This window comes from Electrona antarctica, assembly GCF_951216825.1.
Source record: "Electrona antarctica genome assembly, chromosome: 9".
NCBI lineage: Eukaryota > Metazoa > Chordata > Actinopteri > Myctophiformes > Myctophidae > Electrona > Electrona antarctica.
The window spans coordinates 6,675,514-6,699,792 of NC_136790.1; the positions used below are offsets into that span (position 1 = coordinate 6,675,514).

Genomic DNA, 24,279 nt, shown 5'->3' on the forward strand with positions numbered 1-24,279 from the left:
TCAAAATATACATAGTAGTATAATAGTAGAATTACAAAGGTATTGGCATCAAAGTGTAATTTAAGTACCAAAAGTAAAAAAAACTTTATTTCAAATGACCAACATGTATATAGGGCTGAAGTGGTTTAAGCTCAGCTCAAGACCCACTTCTACACCCTTGCTTTTAATTGATTTATTTGTCTTTTTAAAAAATGTTATTCATGTCCTCACTGTATTGTTTATGCCCTGCCTTTCTTTTCTTTTTTGTGTAAAGCACTTTGAGCTGCATTTCATGTCATGAAAGGTGCTATACAAATAAAGTTTTATTATTATTATTATTATGTGTTTTGTACAAATACATCAAATTCAAAATTGTACTTAAGTACAGTACTTAAGTAAATGTACTTTGTTACTTTCCACCACTGCTCATGATAAACAAAACGTAACTAAACAGAGTATCAACAACACAAGGTCGAGTAACAACACTGCAGCAGTTTACTGTATGATAACCTTTATTAAACAAACGTTCTACATTTACCAAGATATTACACAGTATCTAAACTACGAGATAACATGAGCTTCTATAACCATCAGCTGACCATGTGTGTGTTCGCGCTGTCAGCATGGCTGTTGGACTAAAGCAATCTACAGAAAGATAATAAAGAAACGTAATGTGTGCAGTATAGCCTAATAGCTCATAGTTCCATAGAATCATCCCATTGTGTAGAATATGTCAGTCACATGATCAATAGAGCAGTCATTTACACCAGGGGTTCTCAACATTTTTGGCCGGGGACCCCCGGAAATGCTTTGGCAATGTCTCGGGACCCCCGCCCCGCCCCGCCCCCCTCCCGACCCCCAATATAAATTGACTGCTACAATAACCTTAAACCATTTTGGGCGGGAACCCCTTTTGGTGTTTTAAGCATTGTTATAATTTAGCTATTTAAAAATAGCAGATCTACAAGCTCGTAGCGCGCCACCGAGTGGCGCGCTACGAGCTTTTAGGTCTGCTATTTTTGAAAAAAAGTGAAAATAAAATGTAAAAATAAATCTTTTTTTTTTTTTTGAAAATAATTTGGGGACCCCCTAAAATAATTTGGCGACCCCCCGAGGGGTCGCGACCCACGGGTTGAGAACCCCTGATTTACACATCCTACCTGGCTTGCGTGTTTTCCCCCCATTCTGAATTCCCATGGACTGTATTTATGGCGTCCGTGTCAAATAAAAAAAAACCCGGTTTGACTCATAATTTATGGATATGAAGAATTAACTGTCGGCGCCGAATTAGTTAAACTTTAGGCAGAAATGGCCTGGATGAATTGAACATGGTGGACATGGTGGACCCTGTTGTAAACAAGTGTAATGCTTAATTGGGTCGTCCACTCACAGTTAACAGCCTTTGTATTGAGTTTGTGCTTGAAATGTACTGTAATTCTGCAAACTGTTAATACAATTTGCAATCAATCAATCAAAATGGCCTAGCAGTCCGGGGACCTAGGCTGGTAATCCTGGCAGCGTGTCACGGGTTCGAGTCCCGATTCCGACAACCTTTGCTGCGTGTCACTCCCCCATCTCTCTCCCTGTTTCCCCTGTCACAATGCTGTCTACCTAACCTAACCTAACCTAAAAAAAGTCATAAAAAGCCACCTCCCCAACAATATCGCGGAGACAGTTTGTTTATTTTTGGACCACAATTCTTATATGAGACGATTTAAAGATGACCCCATGTTATTCTCCATAGAGGAAAAACTGCCGCGACCTAGGGATGAACGAGTGACGTCAGGACTTCTGTGCTCTATAATATGAAGTCTACATAAAAACGTCTAAAAACATTTCTCAAACTATGGTTCCAAGATGAATATCTTCACATAATTATCGTTGCTGTTGGGCAGAAACCTCATATGTTCATAACGGTTGCTCTTCACGATCCAAATATAAAACATAGCAAAACCTTTGAGCGACAGCGTAGTATGACGCAGTAGGGCATTCAATTACGAGGAACAAAACAACAACAACTAAAAGGTTAAAGGTTAAAATATGGAGATACAGCGTTTCTGCCCGACAGAAATCAGTCATAACAAACAATACACTGAATCTCAAACAAATAAATGTACATACAAACTATGCAGATTGTTGTAAATGATAGCGACATGCACGTATACAGGTTTGGAGTATAAACATTATAAAAGTTAACGTACAAAAACGAGAGTTTATCTATGAATGGGCAGGTCAGCTTGATCAAAGAATTGACGTAACTGAGATTTACATGCAGAACTCTTTCCACTTCTATACATGCGGACAGCATCCACTCCCATTGCTCCAGCACTCTGTCTCTCTAGCTGAGTTCCAATACCCAACATCTCGACCACTCGCTCACTCACGCTCCAGCATGGCGGTGTTACGGTGAAATATGTGACCTATGTGACAACCGTGTATAGTGTAGACATCACATAACGTCAGTCAGTGTCCGAACGTAAATCAGTGTGGCCACGCATTAAAAGGAGGTAAGTTATGTGAAGTCCACAGGATGGTCACATATTTTGGCAGCTAGGTCACCAATTTCACCGTAACACCGCCATGGTGGAGTGACTGAGATTTTGGGCATTCGAATTTGGCCTCTCTCTCTGTCTCTCTCTCTCTCCGTCTCCCTCTCTCTCTCTGTCTCCCTCTCTCTCTCTCTCTCCGTCTCCCTCTCTCTCTCTCTCTCCGTCTCCCTCTCTCTCTCTCTCTCTCTCTCTCTCTCTCTCTCTCCCTCTCTCCAACACGACCTACCAGCCAATTAACCTCAAATCCATTTTTGTCCTTTTCTGCAGCCTATATTCTGCACCACTGATCACCCTAATTGTGATCAGTTTGTGATCAGTTCTATACAGCCTATTCTGTACTACCTCAGTAATGAATTAACATGTCTGAAGAAGGGAGCGTCCGGCTGGCACAGGGTGGCACAGCATGGCACAGGGTGGCACAGGAGTCCAGGAAACTGGGGTTTGACTCCCAGTCCACGGTGCATCTGGCTTGCAGGCCTGTTCAGCCCCTCCAACACCAAGATGAAGTAGGCTGACATGGATGGTTGCGTAGCGACATTACTAGCCCTACCCCTAACCGTCTGCACGCGGAATCCACGGGTGAGTCTTAAACAGCCACGTATGTCAGACTGTTGGTACGTCGGACTAACGTGTGGCCCCCGACAAGGATGGAGGAAATTGGGAATTTGTATAATGACTAAAACAAAGGGGGACAAAATGTACGATCAAAATCAAATAACATGTAGTCGTGGTCCTGTCCTTATGAGAGAAAAAAAGTATACTATTACATTGACTAAATGAAATGGGAGAACATTTGCATCTAGTATCACTATCTATGTCTTATATCTGTTTAATTCTACTTAAACCTGCACCATGATACCTTCTGAAACATGTGTGAACATGGAATGTGTGTGCGTGTGCGTGTGTGTGTGCGCGTGTGCATGTGTGAAGGAGGTCCTGTGTCAGTCAGTGGAAGATGTGTGTGTGTGTGCCTGAATGCGCTCTCAGTGGAAGCTGTGTGTGTGTGTGTGTGTGTGTGTGTGTGTGTGTGTGTGTGTGTGTGTGTGTGTGTATGTGCTCTCAGTGGAAGCTGAATCTAGAGTGGTCTCGGGTCTCTGTCGTCTTGATCAGCAGCTTAGGAGCCGGAGAGCTGCTGTTACCATGGTAACCATTAGTCTTAGTACCTGGGAGAGAGAGAGAGAGAGAGAGAGAGAGAGAGAGAGAGAGAGAGAGAGAGAGAGAGAGAGAGAGAGAGAGAGATCGTAAGTTTTATATTTTAGTCAATTTTTGTACCCAATGTATAGCCAAAGGCTGTAATCCTGGGCGCTACTCTCCCTCTGCCAACCTGGGGAGAGCCCCGAACTGAGCTCATGGGAGTTTCCCCAGTTGGACATAGCGCGTGGAAGGAACACGTTTTTCCAACCATAGACATACAAATGTAGATGGTTCTGGGGTGTGTGCTTCTCCAGAGGAGCTCTGGGGTGTGTAGATGGCTCTGGGGTGTGTAGATGGCTCTGGGGTGTGTAGATGGCTCTGGGGTGTGTGCTTCCCCAGAGGAGGCGAGCTTTCCCCAGATTCCTTGCGAAGCATAGCAAAAGCATGCGTCGCAGAAGGGGACGTTCGGTAGGCCAATCAGAGGCAATTTCTCATGCCAATAAAGCTCCTTTGAATTGAATTGATAAGTCCCGGAAAAGACGCGCTGTGATTGGCTAGTAGTCACTTGAGCGGCATCGACGCAGTATTCAATCAATCAATCAATCAATCAATCAATCAATCAATCAACATAGCAGACACTTGTACTACTGTATAAACATGGAATAGAGGTACAGGAAACAAAGACATTGTACTTACTGCTGTACTACTTACTGTAGCAGTTGACTGGCTGAATGCTGACGATGGACTGTTGTCCCAGTCTAAAAGAACAAAAGAAGTGAGTGGGCGCGCAAGCAGAGCGTGCAAGTCAGAGTCTACAGCTGGCATAATGTAGTTGTGAACCACATAGCAGCGGACAGTCTATAGCTGGCATAATGTAGTTGTGTCGAGGCCGGGCACAGGACTCCTTGTCTACTAATCCAATAGTTATGGAATAATCACTAAGAAAATGAGCTATTGCAGACCTAGTTTTGCTCCAATGTGCTGTCCGTGTCACTGACAGAGTCACTGTGCCGTGTAGTACCAAGGTACCGCACCAAGTTGTCATACAGTGGAAGTTTTACTCATAGTGCCGGTGGCGCCACGGTCATCGACTTATCGTGTCATACTTTATGTTTATAAAGCTCTCAATGGTCTCGCACCTTCCTACCTACATGACTGCCTGCCGAAATATGTCCCAAACCGCCCCCTAAGGTCTTCCACTGCTGGCCTGCTCGCTTTGCCTAAAAAAATGGCAACAAAAAAATACGGGGAAGCAGCTTTTTGCTTCTACGGGCCGACGGCGTGGAACAAACTCCCACTGTACCTTCGACAGGCAGCCTCTGTAGACATTTTTAAAGCTCAGCTCAAGACCCACTTTTACACCCTTGCTTTTAATTGATTTATCTGTCTTTTAAAAAAAATGTTATTCATGTCCTCACTGTATTGTTTATGCCCTGCTTTTCTTTTATTTTTTGTGTAAAGCACTTTGAGCTGCATTTCATGTCATGAAAGGTGCTATACAAATAAAGTTTTATTATTATTTATTATACAGTGGAAGTTCTACTCATAGTGCTGGCGGCAGCTGGAAGAAGGTGTCATACAGCTGAGTTCTACTCAAAGTTCTGGAGGTCCTGAAGGACTTCACGACATAGTGACTCTGTCAGTGACACGGGAGAGAACATTAAGCCAAACTATGGCTGCAATAGCTCATTTTCTTAGTGATTATTTCATAACTATTGGATTAGTCGACTGGGAGACCTAGACACAACTGCATTATGCCTAAGTCCACTGCTATGTTTTTTTCACAATTGCAGTATTCCAGCTAGGGATGTTAATTGTTATGTCTATGTAACTAAATCTTTTGCTTTTTTTTTCTTTTTCTGGGTTGCCTGATGCATCATGAGGACACCTCTACACCTGCATCATGAGGACACCTCTACACCAGCAGTGGATCGAGAAGGGCTTTACCCAAATTATGTTTATTTACCCAAATTATGTACAGTGTCTCGCTATTGCAAACATAGTGGATTTATACCAAAAAAGCATGTTTTTGCAATAGGCGCCCCCTACGGATGGAATTGCTTAAACCACCATGTGAATGAAATTTGGGGTGGACTTTGGAAGCCGCTGAACGATATACGGACTATTCTGCCTGTGGTGTGTTTTAATCGGATAGGTCATACGGAATGCAGGGAAAGTGAATTTTTGATTCGAGGATTTAAAAAATCATGAAGGATACTACACTGATGGTAGATCTTGTGATATGCTAGCTTATCCCTGGAATAAAAGTTATGTTGAGATAAGCTATGCATACAAAAATGTAAAAACATGTCACCCAGGTATAAGGATACACTTTAAGTACTATTTAACTGTTTTTGCTGAACTGTAAATCTGTATAAAAAATACAAAAACCCTGTCTACTTGATGACTGTGACACACATATTTCTAACTTACTATGAAACTCACTTTCTATGAGAGAAACTTCCTATGAAACACATATTTCTAACTATGAGAGAAACTTCCTATGAAACACATATTTCTAACTTACTTTCTATGAAACACATATTTCTAACTTACTATCAAAGTCAAAGTCATACGATTTGTCACACACGTTACCGCAGTGAAATTTGTTCTCCGCATTTGACCCATCTCTTGGAGCAGTGAGCCGCAGCCAAGGAGCGGTGAGCTGCAGCCGTGCCGCGCTCGGGAATCATTTGATTAGTAGATTTGACCCCCCAATCCAACCCTTTGATGCTGAGTGCCAAGCAGGGAGGCATTGGGTCCCATTTTTACAGTCTTTGGTATGACCCGGCCGGGGATCGAACCGCCGACCTCCCAGTTTCAGGGCGGACACTCTAACCACAAGGCCACTGTCTGGTTATGAAACTCACTTTCTATGAGAGAAACTTCCTATGAAACACTGTTAGTGTCTTCATTCTCTAGAATGTTAGTCTTTCTTCTCTAGTATTCTCTAGTTTCTTTCTTCTCCAGTGTCTTCTCTAGTATTCTCTAGTTTCTTTCTTCTCTAGTCTCTAGTGTATTCTCTAGTTTCTTTCTTCTCTAGTGTCTTCTCTAGTGTCTTTCTTCTCTAGTTTCTTCTCTAGTTTCTTTCTTCTCTAGTGTCTTCTCTAGTATTCTCTAGTTTCTTTCTTCTCTAGTGTCTCTAGTGTATTCTCTAGTTTCTTTCTTCTCTAGTGTCTTCTCTAGTGTCTTTCTTCTCTAGTTTCTTCTCTAGTTTCTTTCTTCTCTAGTGTCTTCTCTAGTATTCTCTAGTTTCTTTCTTCTCTAGTGTCTCTAGTGTATTCTCTAGTTTCTTTCTTCTCTAGTGTCTCTAGTGTCTTTCTTCTCTAGTGTCTTCTCTAGTATTCTCTAGTTTCTTTCTTCTCTAGTGTCTCTAGTGTCTCTAGGGGGTGTGACACTCTCTCTAGTCACACCCCCTTCCTCTCTCTCACTTCCTCTCTCTAGTCACACCCCCTTCCTCTCTCTCACTTCCTCTCTCTAGTCACACCCCCTTCCTCTCTCTCACTTCCTCTCTCTAGTCACACCCCCTTCCTCTCTCTCACTTCCTCTCTCTAGTCACACCCCCTTCCTCTCTCTCACTTCCTTTCTCTAGCCACACCCCCTTCCTCTCTCTCACTTCCTTTCTCTAGTCACACCCCCTTCCTCTCTCTCACTTCCTTTCTCTAGCCACACCCCTTCCTCTCACTTCCTTTCTCTAGCCACACCCCTTCCTCTCTCTAGTCACACCCCCTTCCTCTCTCTCACTTCCTCTCTCTAGTCACACCCCCTTCCTCTCTCTCACTTCCTCTCTCTAGTCACACCCCCTTCCTCTCTCTCACTTCCTTTCTCTAGCCACACCCCTTCCTCTCACTTCCTTTCTCTAGCCACACCCCTTCCTCTCACTTCCTTTCTCTAGCCACACCCCTTCCTCTCTCTAGTCACACCCCCTTCCTCTCTCTCACTTCCTCTCTCTAGTCACACCCCCTTCCTCTCTCTCACTTCCTTTCTCTAGCCACACCCCCTTCCTCTCTCTCACTTCCTCTCTCTAGTCAAGGACTGTCTAAAGAGGACGAGACGCGAAGACCGTACGGGCAACGCCATGTTACTTATGGTGCTCCATGGAAGGAAAGAAACATGCGCAATGGGCTATATGCAGCCAACACTTCCACGTTCAGCTTCCTTGGTCTCAACTGCGCATGTTTCTTTCCTTCCATGGAGCACTATAAGCAACATGGCGTCGCCCGTACGGTCTGCGCGTCTCGTCCTCTTTAGACAGTCCTTGTCTCTAGTCACACCCCCTTCCTCTCTCTCACTTCCTTTCTCTAGCCACACCCCTTCCTCTCACTTCCTTTCTCTAGTCACACCACTTCCTGTCTCTCTCTCCTTGTATTAAGATTTCAGCCAGATCTGGATTTTATTTTCATAACCACCTCGTTTTATTGTCCTAGACCACCAGGGGGCAACACCGCCCACTCCCATACATGGTCCATGACTTATCAACCGGTAGGAGAACTCGAGTGATGGGGCGCAGGTAGAGTCTTTCACAGGGTAACCATTGCGCCACCACAGCGTTCTCCTGACTGAGTGAGATTTCCGGGTGCTTATATCTTCAAAGTAAAGTTTCAGAGTAAAGAGCAGAGCGGGATTCGAACCCACAACGTCTGGATCATGTGTTCAGCCATGTAACACACTGAGCTACCGGGCTCTCTGTGTTCTGTCATGGTTTCTCCTCTGTATTATCTGACTAACATCCATGATAACACTTAAAGGCACTAAAGACACATGTGATGGAACAGCAAACGCTGTTAAGATGCTCTGTATATGATCCCAAGGCCCCATTTGAAGTGACAACCAGAAGAACCTAAAACAGAAGCCAAACTAGAAAAAGTGCCCTTCTGGGCACAGGTCTCCACCAGGAGGATAGGAGTGTGTGTGTGTGTGTGATGTTTGGCAAAATGTTTAGGAGCAATATAAACGTGTGTGTGTGTGTGTGTGTGTGAGGCGGCTTGGCCTGTTGTAGCGCCACCATGAGGCTGATTTGAAAACTGTTAAGTGGCATTTCTTCCAAAGCCTAGTGGGAATATGCATGCACAGTTTCACGCTGCGTTGAGTAGTTGTGGCGATTTGTACAAAACGGGTACAAAGCGGGCTACTCCTGAAAAGTTTAGAAGCCAATCGTAGCCAATGAGGGTGGATTATGAGAAATCAAACAAACCCGTCTTAAACACATGACTATGAAGAGCATGTGTACCGATTTGCGTGTAATTTGGATAAAATCTGAAGGAGTAATATTAGAAAATGTGTTTTACATATGTCGGCCTCCTGGTGGCGCTATAAAGAGCAGATGTGAAAAATTCGAGGCAAAGGTTTTTCCTTGGCCTCTAGGTAGTTGGCATACAAAGTTATCCACAGATCCGTGCAGTTAGAGGTAAAACACTTTTCGGCCAGTTATAGCGCCACCATGAGGCTGAGTTGAAAATGTTCATGTGGCATTTCCTCCTCGGCCTAGTGGGAATGTGCGTGCACAATTTCACGGAAATCACACGATGTGTTCATGATTTGCAGCATTTTGTTTGAAACTGAGCACTCCTGCAAACTTTGGAAGCCAATCTTAGCCAATCAGGATGAAGTCTGAGAAATCTGAAAGACCTGTTTCGTTGAATGGCTCTAGAGAGACTGTGTACCAATTTGCGTGATGTTTGGACAAAATCTGTAGGTGTACTGTCCAAAAACTTGTTTTGCATAAAGCGGCCTCCTGGTGGCGCTATAACAGGCTGTTCTGGAGATTTTGGGGCAGAGGTTCATCGTTGGCATCCAGGGAGTGTGTGTGCAAAATGTGGCATCGACCGGGTTAACGGTGCCGGAGGTTAGCTGTTCACAGACGGAAGGACGGACGGACACACGGACGGACACACGGACGGACGGAGTGCAAAACATACTCTCTCCCCATGCCTTCGGCCTGGTGGAGACAACTAAGGGACTAAGGTGGTGTACACACGAGGACGTATTTTGAGTTCCCTGGGCAAGTAATTAGCCGATCTGCCCTTTTTGCCACACGGAGACAGCGTTTTGGGGGATTAAAACGGCTAATTTTGAAACCACCTTCCAGAGTGGGAAAGTTTGGAGCCCCGCCTCTCTCTCATTCCCCCCTCTAGCCTTTCCGTCAGACAGCCTGTGCAGCCGGGGTGCGGAGTGTACTAGTGTGGCTGGGAGCAGCCGGGGTGCGGAGTGTACTAGTGTGGCTGGGAGCAGCCGGGGTGCGGAGTGTACTAGTGTGGCTGGGAGCAGCCGGGGTGCGGAGTGTACTAGTGTGGCTGGGAGCAGCCGGGGTGCGGAGTGTACTAGTGTGGCTGGGAGCAGCCGGGGTGCGGAGTGTACTAGTGTGGCTGGGAGCAGCCGGGGTGCGGAGTGTACTAGTGTGGCTGGGAGCAGCCGGGGTGCGGAGTGTACTAGTGTGGCTGAGGGGGTTCCCTCAGGTGGCCCCCAGCTAAATGATGGAGAGTTGGTAACCAAATGAACCCTTATAGATCTTTAACTCTTGAGAGTGTAAAATGAAACCAAGTGGGTCCATTTGGTTTAACTGTACACTCTCAAGAGTTGAATAATTGTTAAACATCTGCATTACTTAAGTTAATTTACAAGAAGTCTACACAATTAGAGAACTTAGAAAACATGTTATTTTGATCAACATTGGCCTGTTATCTCTCCTAATGGTACCAACATACAGTTCTTTAGTCATCAAATGGTGGTCCGTGGCTCAAATGCAGAATAAATAATGGACCTTGATATGAAAAATCTTGAAAACCACTGATTTAAGGTATATTTAGAACGGATACAAAATATGCGATTCATTTGCGTTTAATCGGTGATTAACTATGGGCAATCATGCGATTAATCGCGATTAAATATTTTAATCGACTGACAGGCCTAATTTGCACATAATGTCTATAAATCTCTTCTCCAAAAATAGCCGATCTGCAGCCCGCATGCATGAGCTTGTAGATGAGGTATTTTTGGAGAACAGATATAAATTATGGTGATTACCAATCTGGAAAGACAAGAAAAAAACGGATGATCTTCTACATTATTGTTACTATTAAATGGTGTAGTGTAGAATAGATTAGTATAGGCTATACAAGTTAGGCAGCACAGCCTAACTAGGGGGGAGAGAGAGAGAGAGAAAGAGAGAGAGACGAGTGCATTATATTTATATATCAATCTGTCATAATGCTTATCGCAGTGGTCAGCTGCGCAGCAGCTACACACAGCTACTCGTTCGCACGTTGCATCCATTTCCAATAATGCCCGCCTGTGTGAATCACTTACTTTGTGCTTGCTGCTCGTTTTCAGAAGAATTAATCCAAGGTTTGTCATATTATGGTTTAAAGTAGGCATACACTTTAGCTGGTCAGTCAGTGTTTGCAGACTCAGAGAGAGAAGCAGCACTGCTCTGCTGATTAAATTGATATGACCTGATATGTCATATGCGCATCTGACTGGCAAGATAATTAGTTATTTGGCAACACCTGTGTGAAATACCAATGCTTTCATATAGCCTACTCTTAGAATAAGCTTTTTTTTATTTTTTTGGTGGCCATCTACAGGCCGGCCATGTGTACTACAGCTTTCCCTTGAATGCGGAGCAGTTTACCGGTCTCGTCTATACAGCATAATAATTAACATAACCGCAATGTGGACGAAGGAAAGTTTTATATCGTTCACAAACTTGCGCGGGGAACAGCCCGAGCCGTCCTTGTGTGGAAAGCCTCTAAGATAAGAGCATCTAGCGAGAATTCTACAGATATGAATTTCCACTTACTTAACACAAAAGCACATCGATCTGTTCCACCCATTGTTATGTCTATCAAAAACAACTTTTCTATATTTGGAAATCACGGAGAAGTGCAGAAAGTTCAGAAATGCCGCTGTACTAGGCTAATGGGCTACAGGGCTAGAGTCGCTTCGTGGTCCCTTTTTATCCCAGACTGCTTTGCGCCCACCCAGAATGCATCTCGATAGATTTAAGATGTCAGTATCTGCGAAACGGCTTATGGCATTCAATGTATGTGTTAGGACAATGTTTGTGTTTACACAAACCCTCAGAGCTGGACATAAGAGTCTTAGCTGTGGACCCCCATCTGAAAATATTTGGTGCCAGGGACCCCGTACAAGGTTTTTGTTGTTAAAAATGTTTAAAACATATTCCACTTCCACATATTCCATTTCTTTCTAGATTTCACTTGTCACATCACAAGTTTGCCAGTTCTGGGAACAATTTAGCGAGCCTAGCTTTGCTAGTACTACCCAATGTAGTACTTAGTACTAATATTAGTAGGATTTGATGACCCCTGGGGTCCCCGACTCCCCGGACACCACTTTGAGAACCACGGCGCTATCTGATAATTGATCGAATAAAATATTTAATTGTAACGGATTTCCCTGCCTGTTTCACAACATTGGCAACGGGACTGACTGATGATTACTATATTTACCCAGGGTATCTGGGCTAAGCTCAATAACTTGTTTCCAGCCAGGCCCTGCTCATAGAACACATTTCATCGTAGTGGTTCAATGCCTTGTTCAAGGGCACTTCTGAGATACACACTGTTTTAATTTGTAGGCCCACATTTGTCATTTTAATATTATGACCAAGGTTTTGACAAAACAAATTCAGTGGCCTTATGGTCTCTCACAATTTTAATTTAGACAGCTACACTCAGCTGGTTAACGGAAACATCCAAACAGGGTCCCCCAACAGTATACTTGAAAAACGTGTTTTTTTTTTAATCTGACGTGGGGCCAAGGGGTGATGGGAGGAACGGGCGTGCTCAAGCTACAGTATCTGCTGAACCTAATAAAAGAGAGGATCTGATCTTCCACAGGGAGAAGTTAAGGTGACATCTGTTTTGTGAAGGTAAGAATTTATTTTACATTTCTTTTTGGTCATGTGTGTCGTTATTTGCGTTTTTCCCATTAAATGTATAGGCTAAGTAATTGTGCTATACCTATAGCTGCACCATGTGTACATTTTTTGACAATTTCATAAAAAAAGGTGACTACACATGTCCATATTGAGGGATAGAATATTAGAGCATAATATGGTCAGTGGGATAACGTTGGGGGAAGCAATGCTGTTCTTGCAATTAAGGAAAGAAGTGCACAGACAACTGAATCACTTGACTGCAGTCTGTTGATCATTTAATTTCACAGTTGTTCTTTTGCATTTGATTTGAGTGACTCTCACCTCTTTCTGTCTGTTTTCTTATTTAGATGAAGTGGATTCTTGTGTCTGTTGCTTGCGCTCTCTTGCTCACATGGGCTGTAGGCAAGGCAGAAGCTGGTTTTAATGCCTGGCATGGCAGCAGCGGAGCTTCCACCTCAGTCGGTAGGTTAAGTGTTTGGTTTGATTTTGAAGTAATTTTACTTGTATATGTACATGGCCAATTGGCCATATGTAGGCTATAATGAGCATTTTGTTTTTGTAATTTTCTCCCGCAGCTTGGTGTTACCATCTTCCAGATTGCAGTAAGTCAATTGCGCATAATATTCCTCTAAATACCTAAGCACTATCAGTGGTTCTCAAACTTCTCAAACTCTCAAGGAAGGAGAACCCCAAACAGGGGTCGGTCATCATCACCCTGTGATGGACATTTTTTGTTTGCTACAGACATATCAGGCCTATACGGAGGTCAATTATTACCAGAAACATTTGTGCCAATGTGCTACATTTTTTAAATGGTCTAGAATGTCTGCATTCATATCAGTAACCTACCAACAACAAAAAACAGGAGGGTGGCATTACTATAATTGGATTGTGTGTATGTGTGTGTGTTGTTGAGGACCCCTGCTAAATCAATATGTTAATCCTGATATATTTGAAATAGTTATACAATGAACACCTATGCTATGATATGCTGCTTGATTAATATAAACTCTTGTGTTTGTGCTCTTTTAGATGATACGACTTGGCCGACCATTTCTCCGAATCATTGTAATGGTTCCAGGCAATCTCCGATTGACATCGTCTCGGCATCAGCCACCAGTGACTCCAAATTGGGAGCCTTCACCTTTAACAACTATGGCAGCAACTCGTCGATGACAAACGCCTCCAACACTGGCAAAACACGTGAGTCGCAGCTTTAGAGACCTGCTTTCGGGCAGCCAGAAACCTTTTATTTTTTTGGTAAATTCCGTTCCTCTTAAGTGTTTTGAATGGTGTTTGTCCAACTACAGAATTAAACTGTACAAGATGTTAATACATTAACTTCCCCCCCACCCCCGAACACACACACACACACACACACGCACACGCACACACACACACCAGTCAAAGTAGGACTTAGTGGGGTCAGTATTTCAGGAGGTGATCTAGCGGAGGCCTATGACAACCTGCAGTTCCACTTGCATTGGGGCAACGGCTCTTCAGTCGGCGGCTCAGAGCACACGGTGGACGGCAAGCGCTACCCCATGGAGGTATGGCAGTTTTCAACTATTCATTTTCAACTATTTTTGAGTGGTGCAACCACTCCTATAGACAGATGTGTGTGGCTGTGTCCCTGTGTCTGTCCCCGTGTCCCTGGCTGTGTCCGAGCACAAAAATAGCGTTATAGCATTTGTTCACCACCAAGTGTCACTAACACACAGACACAGACACACACAGGCCAGGGAGGAGGGCTTGTAAAGTACAGTACAGTACAGTACAGTACAGTACAGTACAGTACAGTACAGTACAGTACAGTACAGTACAGTACAGTACAGTACAGTACAGTACAGTACAGTACAGTACCACTCACTTCAGACGGTCTGATTTTTTATCTATTCATGTATTATTTACACATTTTGATATGGTGAACCTATTGTGCTGTCCGGGTAACGGGAATAGAATCGTTCTCGAAATAAACCACTGACCTGCTTATCTACTTCATGTCTTAATTTTCCTCCCTCCTATAGTTGCACATTGTCAGTGCGAAGGCCTCATTTAACGGGGATACAGCGCAAGCTGTCCTGAACTCCACTGGGCTTGCTGCTCTTGGATTCTTCATAGAGGTAAAGAAGGAGATTCACATTAACATCAGATGCTAATAAATGGGACCTGACACGTGTGGTAATAATACAGTGTTTACTGCACTTTGACAGGAAATGTCAGGCAACGAAACTGCTTCACCTGCAAGCTGGAAGACCTTGACCTCCTACTTGGCCAACATCACACAGAAAGGTAAGCGTTCGTTCTTCATCATTTCTCTTCAAATTTGACCTTGTAATGAATTCAGTGAAGGATCAGCTGCAGTTCCTTCACCAGTCCATGTGCATTTTGTCTACAGACCAGAGTGTAGAAATTGCTGCCGGCGTTTCCCTGGATGATCTGTTGAGTGGAGTGGATCGTACCAAGTACTACCGCTACCTCGGATCGTTGACGACCCCCTCGTGTAACGAAGCTGTGGTTTGGACCGTGTTCAAGGATTCAATCAAAGTCAGCAAAGATCTGGTGAGTTTGATTTTACATGAATACATGCAACCGTTTTGAAATCATGACATGATGTTCTGTATTTCACTTTTCCCTCAAATAATGGGTCGCGAGCCATCTTTGGGACGCAGACCCCATTTTAAAAATAAATATTATAAGATAACATGAACAAATGAGAAATTAAAAGAAATGTCACATTCAAAAGAATGTAACAATTAAAAATCTTAAACACTTTTAAGGAGCAGTGGAAAAAAAGCAGATTGATATAATGCGATGCATTGTGATCTTAGATTTTGGGTACCGGAGAGACCTCTTTTGGGTCTCGGGATTACTGCGTATGCATGGGAACGCATTGGCCGCTCTGGGCTAGAAGTGGGAGTCAACCCTTCCGGTTGGGCATCGCTCCAAATGATGTGACGTAGCACGATCCGCCCCTCTAGACCAGAGATCTAACACATTAGCTCAGGCTAACTGCCGTATAGTTGATGAAGTGATGTGATGTCTCCTCTGCAGATCGACCTCTTCAGCACCACGCTGCATGTTGGCGACTCCACCTCGGAGCTGATGACCAACATCTTCAGAGGCGTAGAGCCGGCCCAGCCAGTGACAACCCAGGCCACAAGTGGATCCTCCACAACGTGTTTCTCTCTAGTCCTCATTTATTTATTTTTTTGCCTATTGGAGGAGTGTTTAGACAAGATTCGATACACCACCAAGATACCCATGTACCTGTCTAGATACTTCCTTAATGTTAACCCCTTTATGGCCAGTGACGTAATTGACGTAATGAAATCAATAAATCCATCATGGCTAGTGACGTAATGGACGTAATCGATTGATTCCCAATAATCGGGAGCTTATTGTCGCAAAATTTTGCATTTTTTAGCTAATTTGGCTAACGGCCGATGTAATCTTCCTAAAACCGGCCGAAAATCCGCGCGTGCACGGTCGATCACACACGCGCGTGATCGCGCATGCATCGCTACGTAACATGCAATGTTTTGGGCTTGATTAGAGCTTAATTTGACTTAGTTATGAAAAATACGATGATAGCTTAGCATTCCGGACATCTGAGAGTGTAACACAGTAGCAAAGCTACTGCCGGATATTTTGATCCAAACCGGAAGTGGTCATCGTTCACTCGCTCTCTTTGGTCAGAATCGGCAAAATGGTGACGTTACCGCCACCATCAGGACTGATTGTCCCAATACTATAGTCTTGCCCCGTCAAAATGAGATATAGTGTGTATATCGCGGATTTTTCTATTGGCATTAAAATGACAAATTAAACATTTGAAAAATGCTGGCTGAAGGCACAATCCACTGTTAATTAGGTATAGCAATAAGAGGGTTTTAACGAAGTCCACACCCACAACACCAGAGGGAGTGCAACGAACCATGTACAACCCAGATTCGGCACAAACAAGGGACTAAATTCTTTTCGCTCCTATGCCACCAAAATGTGGAACGCCCTACCAACAGTCATTAAGACATGCGAATCCCTTGACTCCTTCAAAACCGCTCTCAAAGGGCACCTACGGATGGCTGCAATTCGAAACTGGCCCCCGTAAAATCTGAATCCCCCCCACCCACCCCCCTTTTTCCCTCACTGTATATGTTTATTTTCCCTTTTTACCTCCATTATGATGAATTCCTGTTCTGTTCTTTGTCTAGAAGTGTCTATTTGTACGTCTCTAAATGTTTTGATGAATTGAACATGGTGGACCCTCTTGTAAACAAGTGTAATACTTAATTGGGTGAGTCGTCCACTCACAGTTAACAGCCTTTGTATTGAGTTTGTGCTTGAAATGTACTGTAATTCTGCAAACTGTTAATAAATATTTCAATCAATCAATCAATGAGATTTTTTAGATTGTACCTCGTCATCGTGGGGGTGGGGCTCGCTCCAGCGAACACACACTAGTTCTCTACTAGTTCTCTTCTTTTTCGCCGCATCTAACTACTTCCACATACTTTGTGCTAGAAATCGAGTTCAACACTTCAACATGTTCAGCTTTATGCAGTTATTTATGCTTGTATTTTTCTTTTTACACATTTTTCTTTTGTAAAAGTTTTAGCATTGTCTGTCTGTTTGAACGCATTCAAACCTCTGCTGCTTCCTTGGGCAGTGAATACGTCACCATCCATCATCACGGCGCCGGGGCAATTTTTGTTAGGTTTTTTTTTTAAACTTTGTCTTCAGCTTTAATACATTTTCTATACTGTACATCATATACATTGCGGGTTTTCAGCAAGCCCACGCAGTTTCTGCAGGAACTTCTTTTCTCGTTTTAAAATCAACTGCCGCTATGAAATTGTTACGTATAATGTTGTCTGTTATAGTTATTATTATCATGATGTTATTATTTGGCCTCATTAGTTGTATTAGTTTATTAGATTATTATTTGTGGGCACTAAAGGCAAACTAAGGGACTAAGATAAGAGCATCTAGCGAGAATTCTACAGATATGAATTTCCACTTACTTGGCTTTATATCGCCGATTATTGTTGCACATGTAAACACAACAGCACATCGATCTGTTCCACCCATTGTTATGTTTATCAAAAACGACTTTTCTATATTTGGAAATCACAGAGAAGTGCAGAAAGTTCAGAAATTCCGCTGCCAGGGGTTCTCAACCCGTGGTTCTCAACCCTCGGGGGGTCACCAAATTATTTTGGGGGGGTCGCCAATTTATATAAATAAATAAATAAATAAAAAACCTTTTTTGCAACTGAATGGCTGGAAAATGGAAATGAAGAGTTTACATGGTACACATAGTACATGCATACATTTCCTTAAAGATTATATCTGGTTTCAGTATTCATTTATGAATGATACATTTTCTCTATTATTAGATAAAGTTATTTTTGCAGTCAGTTTGTATTGGCGGTGGGGACTGGGGAGGGGGGGCAGGGCGTGGGTCGCGATACATGGCCAAAGCATTTCCGGGGGTCCCCAGCCAAAAACGTTGAGAACCCCTCTATAGGCTAGAGTCGCTTCGTTGTCCCTTTTTATCCCAGACTGCTTTGCGCCCACCCAGAATGCACCTCGATAGATTTAAGATGGCAATATCCGCGAAACGGCTTATGGCATTCTATGTATGTGTTAGGACAATGTTTGTGTTTACACAAACCCTCAGAGTCTTAGCCGTGGACCCCCATCTGACCCCCATCTGAAAATATTTGGTTATACATATTCCACATTTTTCTTTTTAGATTTCACTAGCCACATCACAAGTCTGTCAGTTCTGGGAACAATTTAGCGAGCCTAGCTTTGCTGTAATGAGCCCAATGTAGTACTTTAAACTGGATTATAGAGGGTCTTGCACAGGAAGAAGAGGCGTTGATGGCATTGAGTGCCTCTGGCCAATATTAGTAGGATTTGATGACCCCTGGGGGTCCCCGGACACCACTTTGAGAACCACAGCATTACCTGATAATTGGTTGAATTAAATATTTAATTGTAACGGATTTGCCTACCTGTTTCACAACATTGGCAATGGGACTGACTGACATTTGTCATTTTAATATTATGACCAGGGTTTTGTCAAAACAAATTCAGTGGTCTCTCAGAATTTTAATTTAGACAGCTACACTCAGCTGGTTAAAAATAAATCCAAACGGGGTCCCCCAACAGTATACTTGAAAAACTAGTTTTTTAACCTGAAGAAATAGCCTCTACTTCAGGGTTTAGGCCAAGGGGTGGTGGGAGGAACGGGCGTGCTCAAGCTACAGTATCTGCTGAACCTAATAAAAGAGAGGAGCTCATCTTCAACAGGGAGAACTTAAAGGGATAGTTCAGATTTTTTGAACTTAAGTTGTATGAAATACTTGCCATTAATATAGTGGTTGCAACTGTATTAATTGATTGCCCGAGTCCTGTGGTGGGAGTTCTGCTCTGGTTTTGTTGAAATATCAAGTAGTTCCGGTCATTTTGTGGGGGGCACTGGGGGCCACGCAGTAAAAGTAAATTAATCCACAAAACTAACGTCATTTGTATTGTTGACCTATTTCTAAAATATTAGTGCAACTTCCGTTCTTTTTTTTACCCCTCTATCACACAGAACTATGTTTTTTGTGTCCATATCACTACGCCCAAAAAATAGTTCCATGTGATAGAGGGGTCAAAGTTGAACGAAAGTCACGCTAATATTTTAGAAATAGGTCAACAATACAAATTACGTTTGTTTTGTGGATTCATTTACTTTTACTGCGTGGCCCCAGTGCCCCCCACAAAATGACCGGAACTACTTAATATTGACCAAAACCAGAGCAGAACTCCCACCACAGGACTCGGGCAATCAATTAATACAGTTGCAACCACTATATTAATGGCAAGTATTTCATACAACTTAAGTTCAAAAAATCTGAACTATCCCTTTAAGGTGACAACATCTGTTTTGTGAAGGTATGAGTCTATTTTTGGTCATGGGGGTTGTTATTTGCGTTTTTCCCATTAAATGTATAGGATAAGTAATTGTGCTATACCTATAGCTGCACCATGTGTACATTTTTTGACAATTTCATAAAATAAGGTGACTACACATGTCCATATTGAGGGATAGCCTATTAGAGCATAATATGGTCAGTGGGATAATGTTGGGGGAAGCAATGCTGTTCTTGCAATTAAGGAAAGAAGTGCACAGACAACTGAATCACTTGACTGCAGTCTGTTGATCATTTAAGTTCACAGTTGTTCTTTTGCATTTGATTTGAGTGACGTGAGTTGCTGACTCACCTCTTTCTGTCCGTTTTCTTATTTAGATGAAGTGGATTCTTGTGTCTGTTGCTTGTGCTCTCTTGCTCACATGGGCTGTAGGCAAGGCAGAAGCTGCTTTTAATGCCTGGCATGGCAGCAGCGGAGCTTCCACCTCAGTCGGTAGGTTAAGTGTTTGGTTTGATTTTGAAGTAATTTTACTTGTATATTATGCATGGTCATATGTAGGCTATAATGAGCATTTTGTTTTTGTAATTTTCTCCCGCAGCTTGGTGTTACCATCTTCCAGATTGCAGTAAGTCAATTGCGCATAATATTCCTCTAAATACCTAAGCACTATCAGTGGTTCTCAAACTTCTCAAACTCTCAAGGAAGGAGAACCCCAAACAGGGGTCGATCATCATCACCTCGTGATGGACATTTTTTGTTTGCTACAGACATATCAGGCCTATACGGAGGTCAATTATGACCAGAAACATTTGTGCCAATGTGCTACATTTTAGAAATGGTCTAGAATTTCCGCATTCATATCAGTGTCCTACCTATTAGAAAAAAATCACACCCGTGTTAACTGAGTGGTGCAACCCCCCCCCCCTCTCTCTGTCTCTCATTAGCAGGCAGCAGTGCAGCACTATCTCTCTCTCTCTCTGTTTCTGGCACAACAGCGCCACTTTTGGTACTCATTGGTACTCGTGCTCATAGTGACATAGTTAGGTGAACACATAGGTGAACACGGACATTGCTGTTCATTGGAGTGGTTGCACCACTCAAAAAAAAAAAAAAAAACAGGAGGTTGGCATTACTATAATTGGATCGTATACAGAGAGTGCTTTCATCGCACATTCAACTAGAAAAAGTGCCCTTCTGGGCACAGGTCTCCACCAGGAGGATAGGAGTGTGTGGGATGTTTGGCAAAATGTTTAGGAGTAATATAAACGTGTGTGTGTGTGTGTGTGTGTGTGTGTGTGTGTGTGTGTGTATGTGTGTGTGTGTGTGTGTGTGTGTGTGTGTGTGTGTGTGTGTGTGTGTGTGTGAGACGCGGCTTGGCCTGTTGTAGTGCCACCATGAGGCTGATTAGAAAACTGTCAAGTGGCATTTCTTCCTCAGCCTAGTGGGAATATGCATGCACAGTTTCACCGCAATCGGACGCTGCGTTGAGTAGTAGTAGTAGTGGCGATTTGTACAAAACAGGTACAAAGCGGGCTACTCCTGAAAAGTTTAGAAGCCAATCGTAGCCAATGAGGGTGGATTATGAGAAATCAAACAAACCCGTCTTGATCACATGACTATGGAGAGCATGTGTACCGATTTGCGTGAAATTTGGATAAAATATGAAGGAGTAATATTAGAAAATGTGTTTTACATATGTCGGCCTCCTGGTGGCGCTATAAAGAGCAGATGTGAAAAATTCCAGGCAAAGGTTTTTCCTTGGCCTCTAGGGAGTGTGCATACAAAGTTTTACACAGATCCGTGCAGTTAGAGGTAAAAACACTAATCGGCCAGTTATAGCGCCACCATGAGGCTGAGTTGAAAATGTTCACGTGGCATTTCTTCCTCGGCCTAGTGGGAATGTGTGTGCACAATTTCACGGAAATCACACGATGTGTTCATGATTTGCAGCATTTTGTTTGAAACTGAGCACTCCTGCGAACTTTGGAAGCCAATCTTAGCCAATCAGGATGGAGTCTGAGAAATCTGAAAGACCTGTTTCGTTGAATGGCTCTAGAGAGACTGTGTACCAATTTGCGTGATGTTTGGACAAAATCTGTAGGTGTACTGTCCAAAAACTGTTTTGCACAAAGTGCCCTCCTGGTTGCGCTATAACAGGCCGTTCTGGAGATTTTGGGGCAGAGGTTAATCGTTGGCATCCAGGGAGTGTGTGTGCAAAATTTGGCATCGACCGAGTTAACGGTGCCGGACACACGGACGGACGGACACACGCACACGGACGGACGGACGGACGGAGTGCAACACATACTCTCTCCCCATGCCTTCGGCCTGGTGGAGACAACTATGAGGAATCTCAGAGAGCTGAATCAAAGTGAGCTCTGTGGCTCCCGTGTTAAGGCAATGTCTATGTGAGCCAGAGGTTGTGAGTTCAAACCTAGCTGAGCTCATTCTACTTTCACTCTGGAGCATGTTTTGGAGAAGAACACTGGAAAGAGATGGAAAGCTGAGGAGGAGCATGGTGGCTCTCTGGGTTAAAGACACTGTGTATGTGATCCTCAGGTTGTGGGTTCAAACCCAGAAACCCAGACAAGGCTCATCTATCTGAATCATAGATGGGTGTGTGGCCAAATACTTATTCATTTGGGTGTCCTTCACATGAAGATGTTTGAGAATCATTGTGTTGATAAGAAGAGGCAGCTGAATGGGTAGAGGTGCTGCCTGGCAAGCAGAAGGTCCTAGGTTCGAAACCCGGTCCAGGCAATGTGGCAAGCCCTTAACTGCTCTTGTGTGGGATAGCAACGTGAAGCTTTCCCTGTGGCATTAAAGCATCACCATCATCATGTAGTTTGGTATATCTGTGGCTAATTTGGATACAAACAACATGGCAGCTGACTTCATTACCCAAGAGTCTCTGCAAACATGTCCGGCGAGGACGTTCTAATATTTGCTTTGACTGGCAATGACACCCCCTGTGTTTATACATTTATGGAAGGATGATTGTTATTGCTTAAACATGTACAAACTGCTATGAATAGCTCTATTTATTATTATTAGAAAGGTGGGCATTGTAATGGTAGCCTACTTTTTATTCAGCCTAACTAGCCTGCACAGGACAACAGTTTTATGTCCACGTGCCTCCCTGTACAGTTATGATTTTATCTTCAGTGGTGGATGTAATGTACAGATGTGAATTATATTCTCATACTGCATTATAACTCATTACACCTGTGGTGTACCGTGTGGCCAACAGATGGCAGTGCAGTACACCATATACCAGTGCAGCCACATGCAGTCCTGAGCATGCACAACAATACACTGACCCTAACTGAGAACTGTATAATCGCTGGTCCTGCTTGATGTTTTACAAATGGTCTCCACATTATATTAGTATTATTGTAGACCTTTTTATTTCTGGGAAAAGAAACCTTCCTCAGTTCAAATAACCATAGTTATGTTAATAGACTGATAGTGATAGCCACAGCAGTGAATGAGTGGAAGAGACAGTGCTTTGTAAACGGAACATCTTTGTGCTTTGAGACCAGGAGTAGCCTACTATACATGTGGAGCACAAAGGGTGGAAGTAACATTTTCTGAATTTTAACAGGAGAGCAAAAAACATTTTTTTCATTGATTGTAACGATTTAATCTATACAGATTATGTGGTCATGCTGACACTGATACTGACCATGATAAATAAGATCACAATACATATTATTCATTTAGGTGTATTGCCATGAATATGTTTGAGAATCATTGTGTTGAAGAGGCAGCTAGCTGAATGGATAGAGAGGCTGCCTGGCAAGCATAAGGTCCTGGGTACGAATCCCAGTCGCGGCAATGTGTCAAGCCCTTAAATGCTCTTCTGTGGAAAGCAAAGTGAAGCTGAAAATCTGAGCTTTCCCTGTGGCATTAAAGCTGTATGTAGTTTGGTTTATCAGTGGCCACTTTGGATACAAACAAAATGGCAGCCAACCCAAGAGTCTCTGCAAGCTGTCTGGTGACGTTCCAATATACACCCCCTGTGTTTAGACATTTATGGAAGGATGATTGTTATTGCTTAAACATGTACAAACATAGTGCTACTATGAATAGATCTAATTACTTGCGCAAGCAGAGCGTGCAAGTCATGTTTTCAGTCAGGTGCTACGATGCACGTGTCCGGGGCCAGCACATGTTATGACGTCATATGCTGGCCCCAAGCTGACCGTGCAGGTGTGTTTTTGTCATGCTACGAAGCATATGTCCCATGACGTGATGAAGATATGTACCAATGTCCCTTAGAATGCACGTGATATGATGTCATACGGACATACGGAAGCTGACCGTGCAGGTATGTTTTCTGTGAATCGTGATGAAGATTATGTACCAATGCCAGGGTATAATTGGTTGACGATGGTGACGTAATGATGATATGTTTCAGTGTCAAGTACATACGCATCAAACCACCCAGCTGATCACATTATACCACTAACCACTCAGAAAACTACATATACATACATATAGACATGTACACATATATGGACATATGAGCATATGACGTGATGAATATATGTACCAATGCCAGGGTATAGTTGACGGTGACGTAACGATGATTTTACCATACTTAAAAAGTTTTCCTTCAGAAGCAAGGTACGTAGCAAATAGCTAAATCTAATAATTCAATATGTGAGACTAAGATTTGAAAGTTTATAGCGGTCTACAGCACTTGCACGCTCTGCTTGCGCACTAGTGTGCAACAAGCAAGTAGGCACTCGACAGAGTGCAGTTCTAGTTGTCATTGCGTTT

The 24,279-nt window shown here is 43.2% G+C and overlaps 2 protein-coding genes across 2 annotated transcripts in view; one reads left to right on the forward strand and one right to left on the reverse strand.

The window, feature by feature from the left end:
* Positions 1-3,580: 3,580 nt before the first annotated feature.
* The window catches only part of LOC306929159 (keratin, type II cytoskeletal 8), a gene marked incomplete at its 5' end in the record, with an annotated part of 32,075 nt that continues 11,376 nt past the window's right edge, over positions 3,581-24,279 (reverse strand). The window contains 2 exons of the mRNA XM_079509576.1: positions 3,581-3,691; positions 4,374-4,420. Of these exons, the coding sequence (XP_079365702.1) occupies positions 3,588-3,691; positions 4,374-4,420 (151 nt within the window). The 3' untranslated portion in view covers positions 3,581-3,587. The remainder of the gene's footprint in view (positions 3,692-4,373; positions 4,421-24,279) is intronic.
* Positions 8,123-22,792, forward strand: LOC306929205 (carbonic anhydrase 4-like; the record flags this gene model as incomplete). Its single annotated transcript, XM_079509646.1, has 12 exons — positions 8,123-8,144; positions 9,797-10,078; positions 12,967-13,026; positions 13,140-13,166; positions 13,597-13,767; positions 13,969-14,114; positions 14,592-14,687; positions 14,778-14,856; positions 14,963-15,126; positions 15,619-15,756; positions 19,927-19,986; positions 22,745-22,792. 12 exons carry the CDS (start codon positions 8,123-8,125, stop codon positions 22,790-22,792), a joined length of 1,293 nt encoding a protein of 430 aa, XP_079365772.1.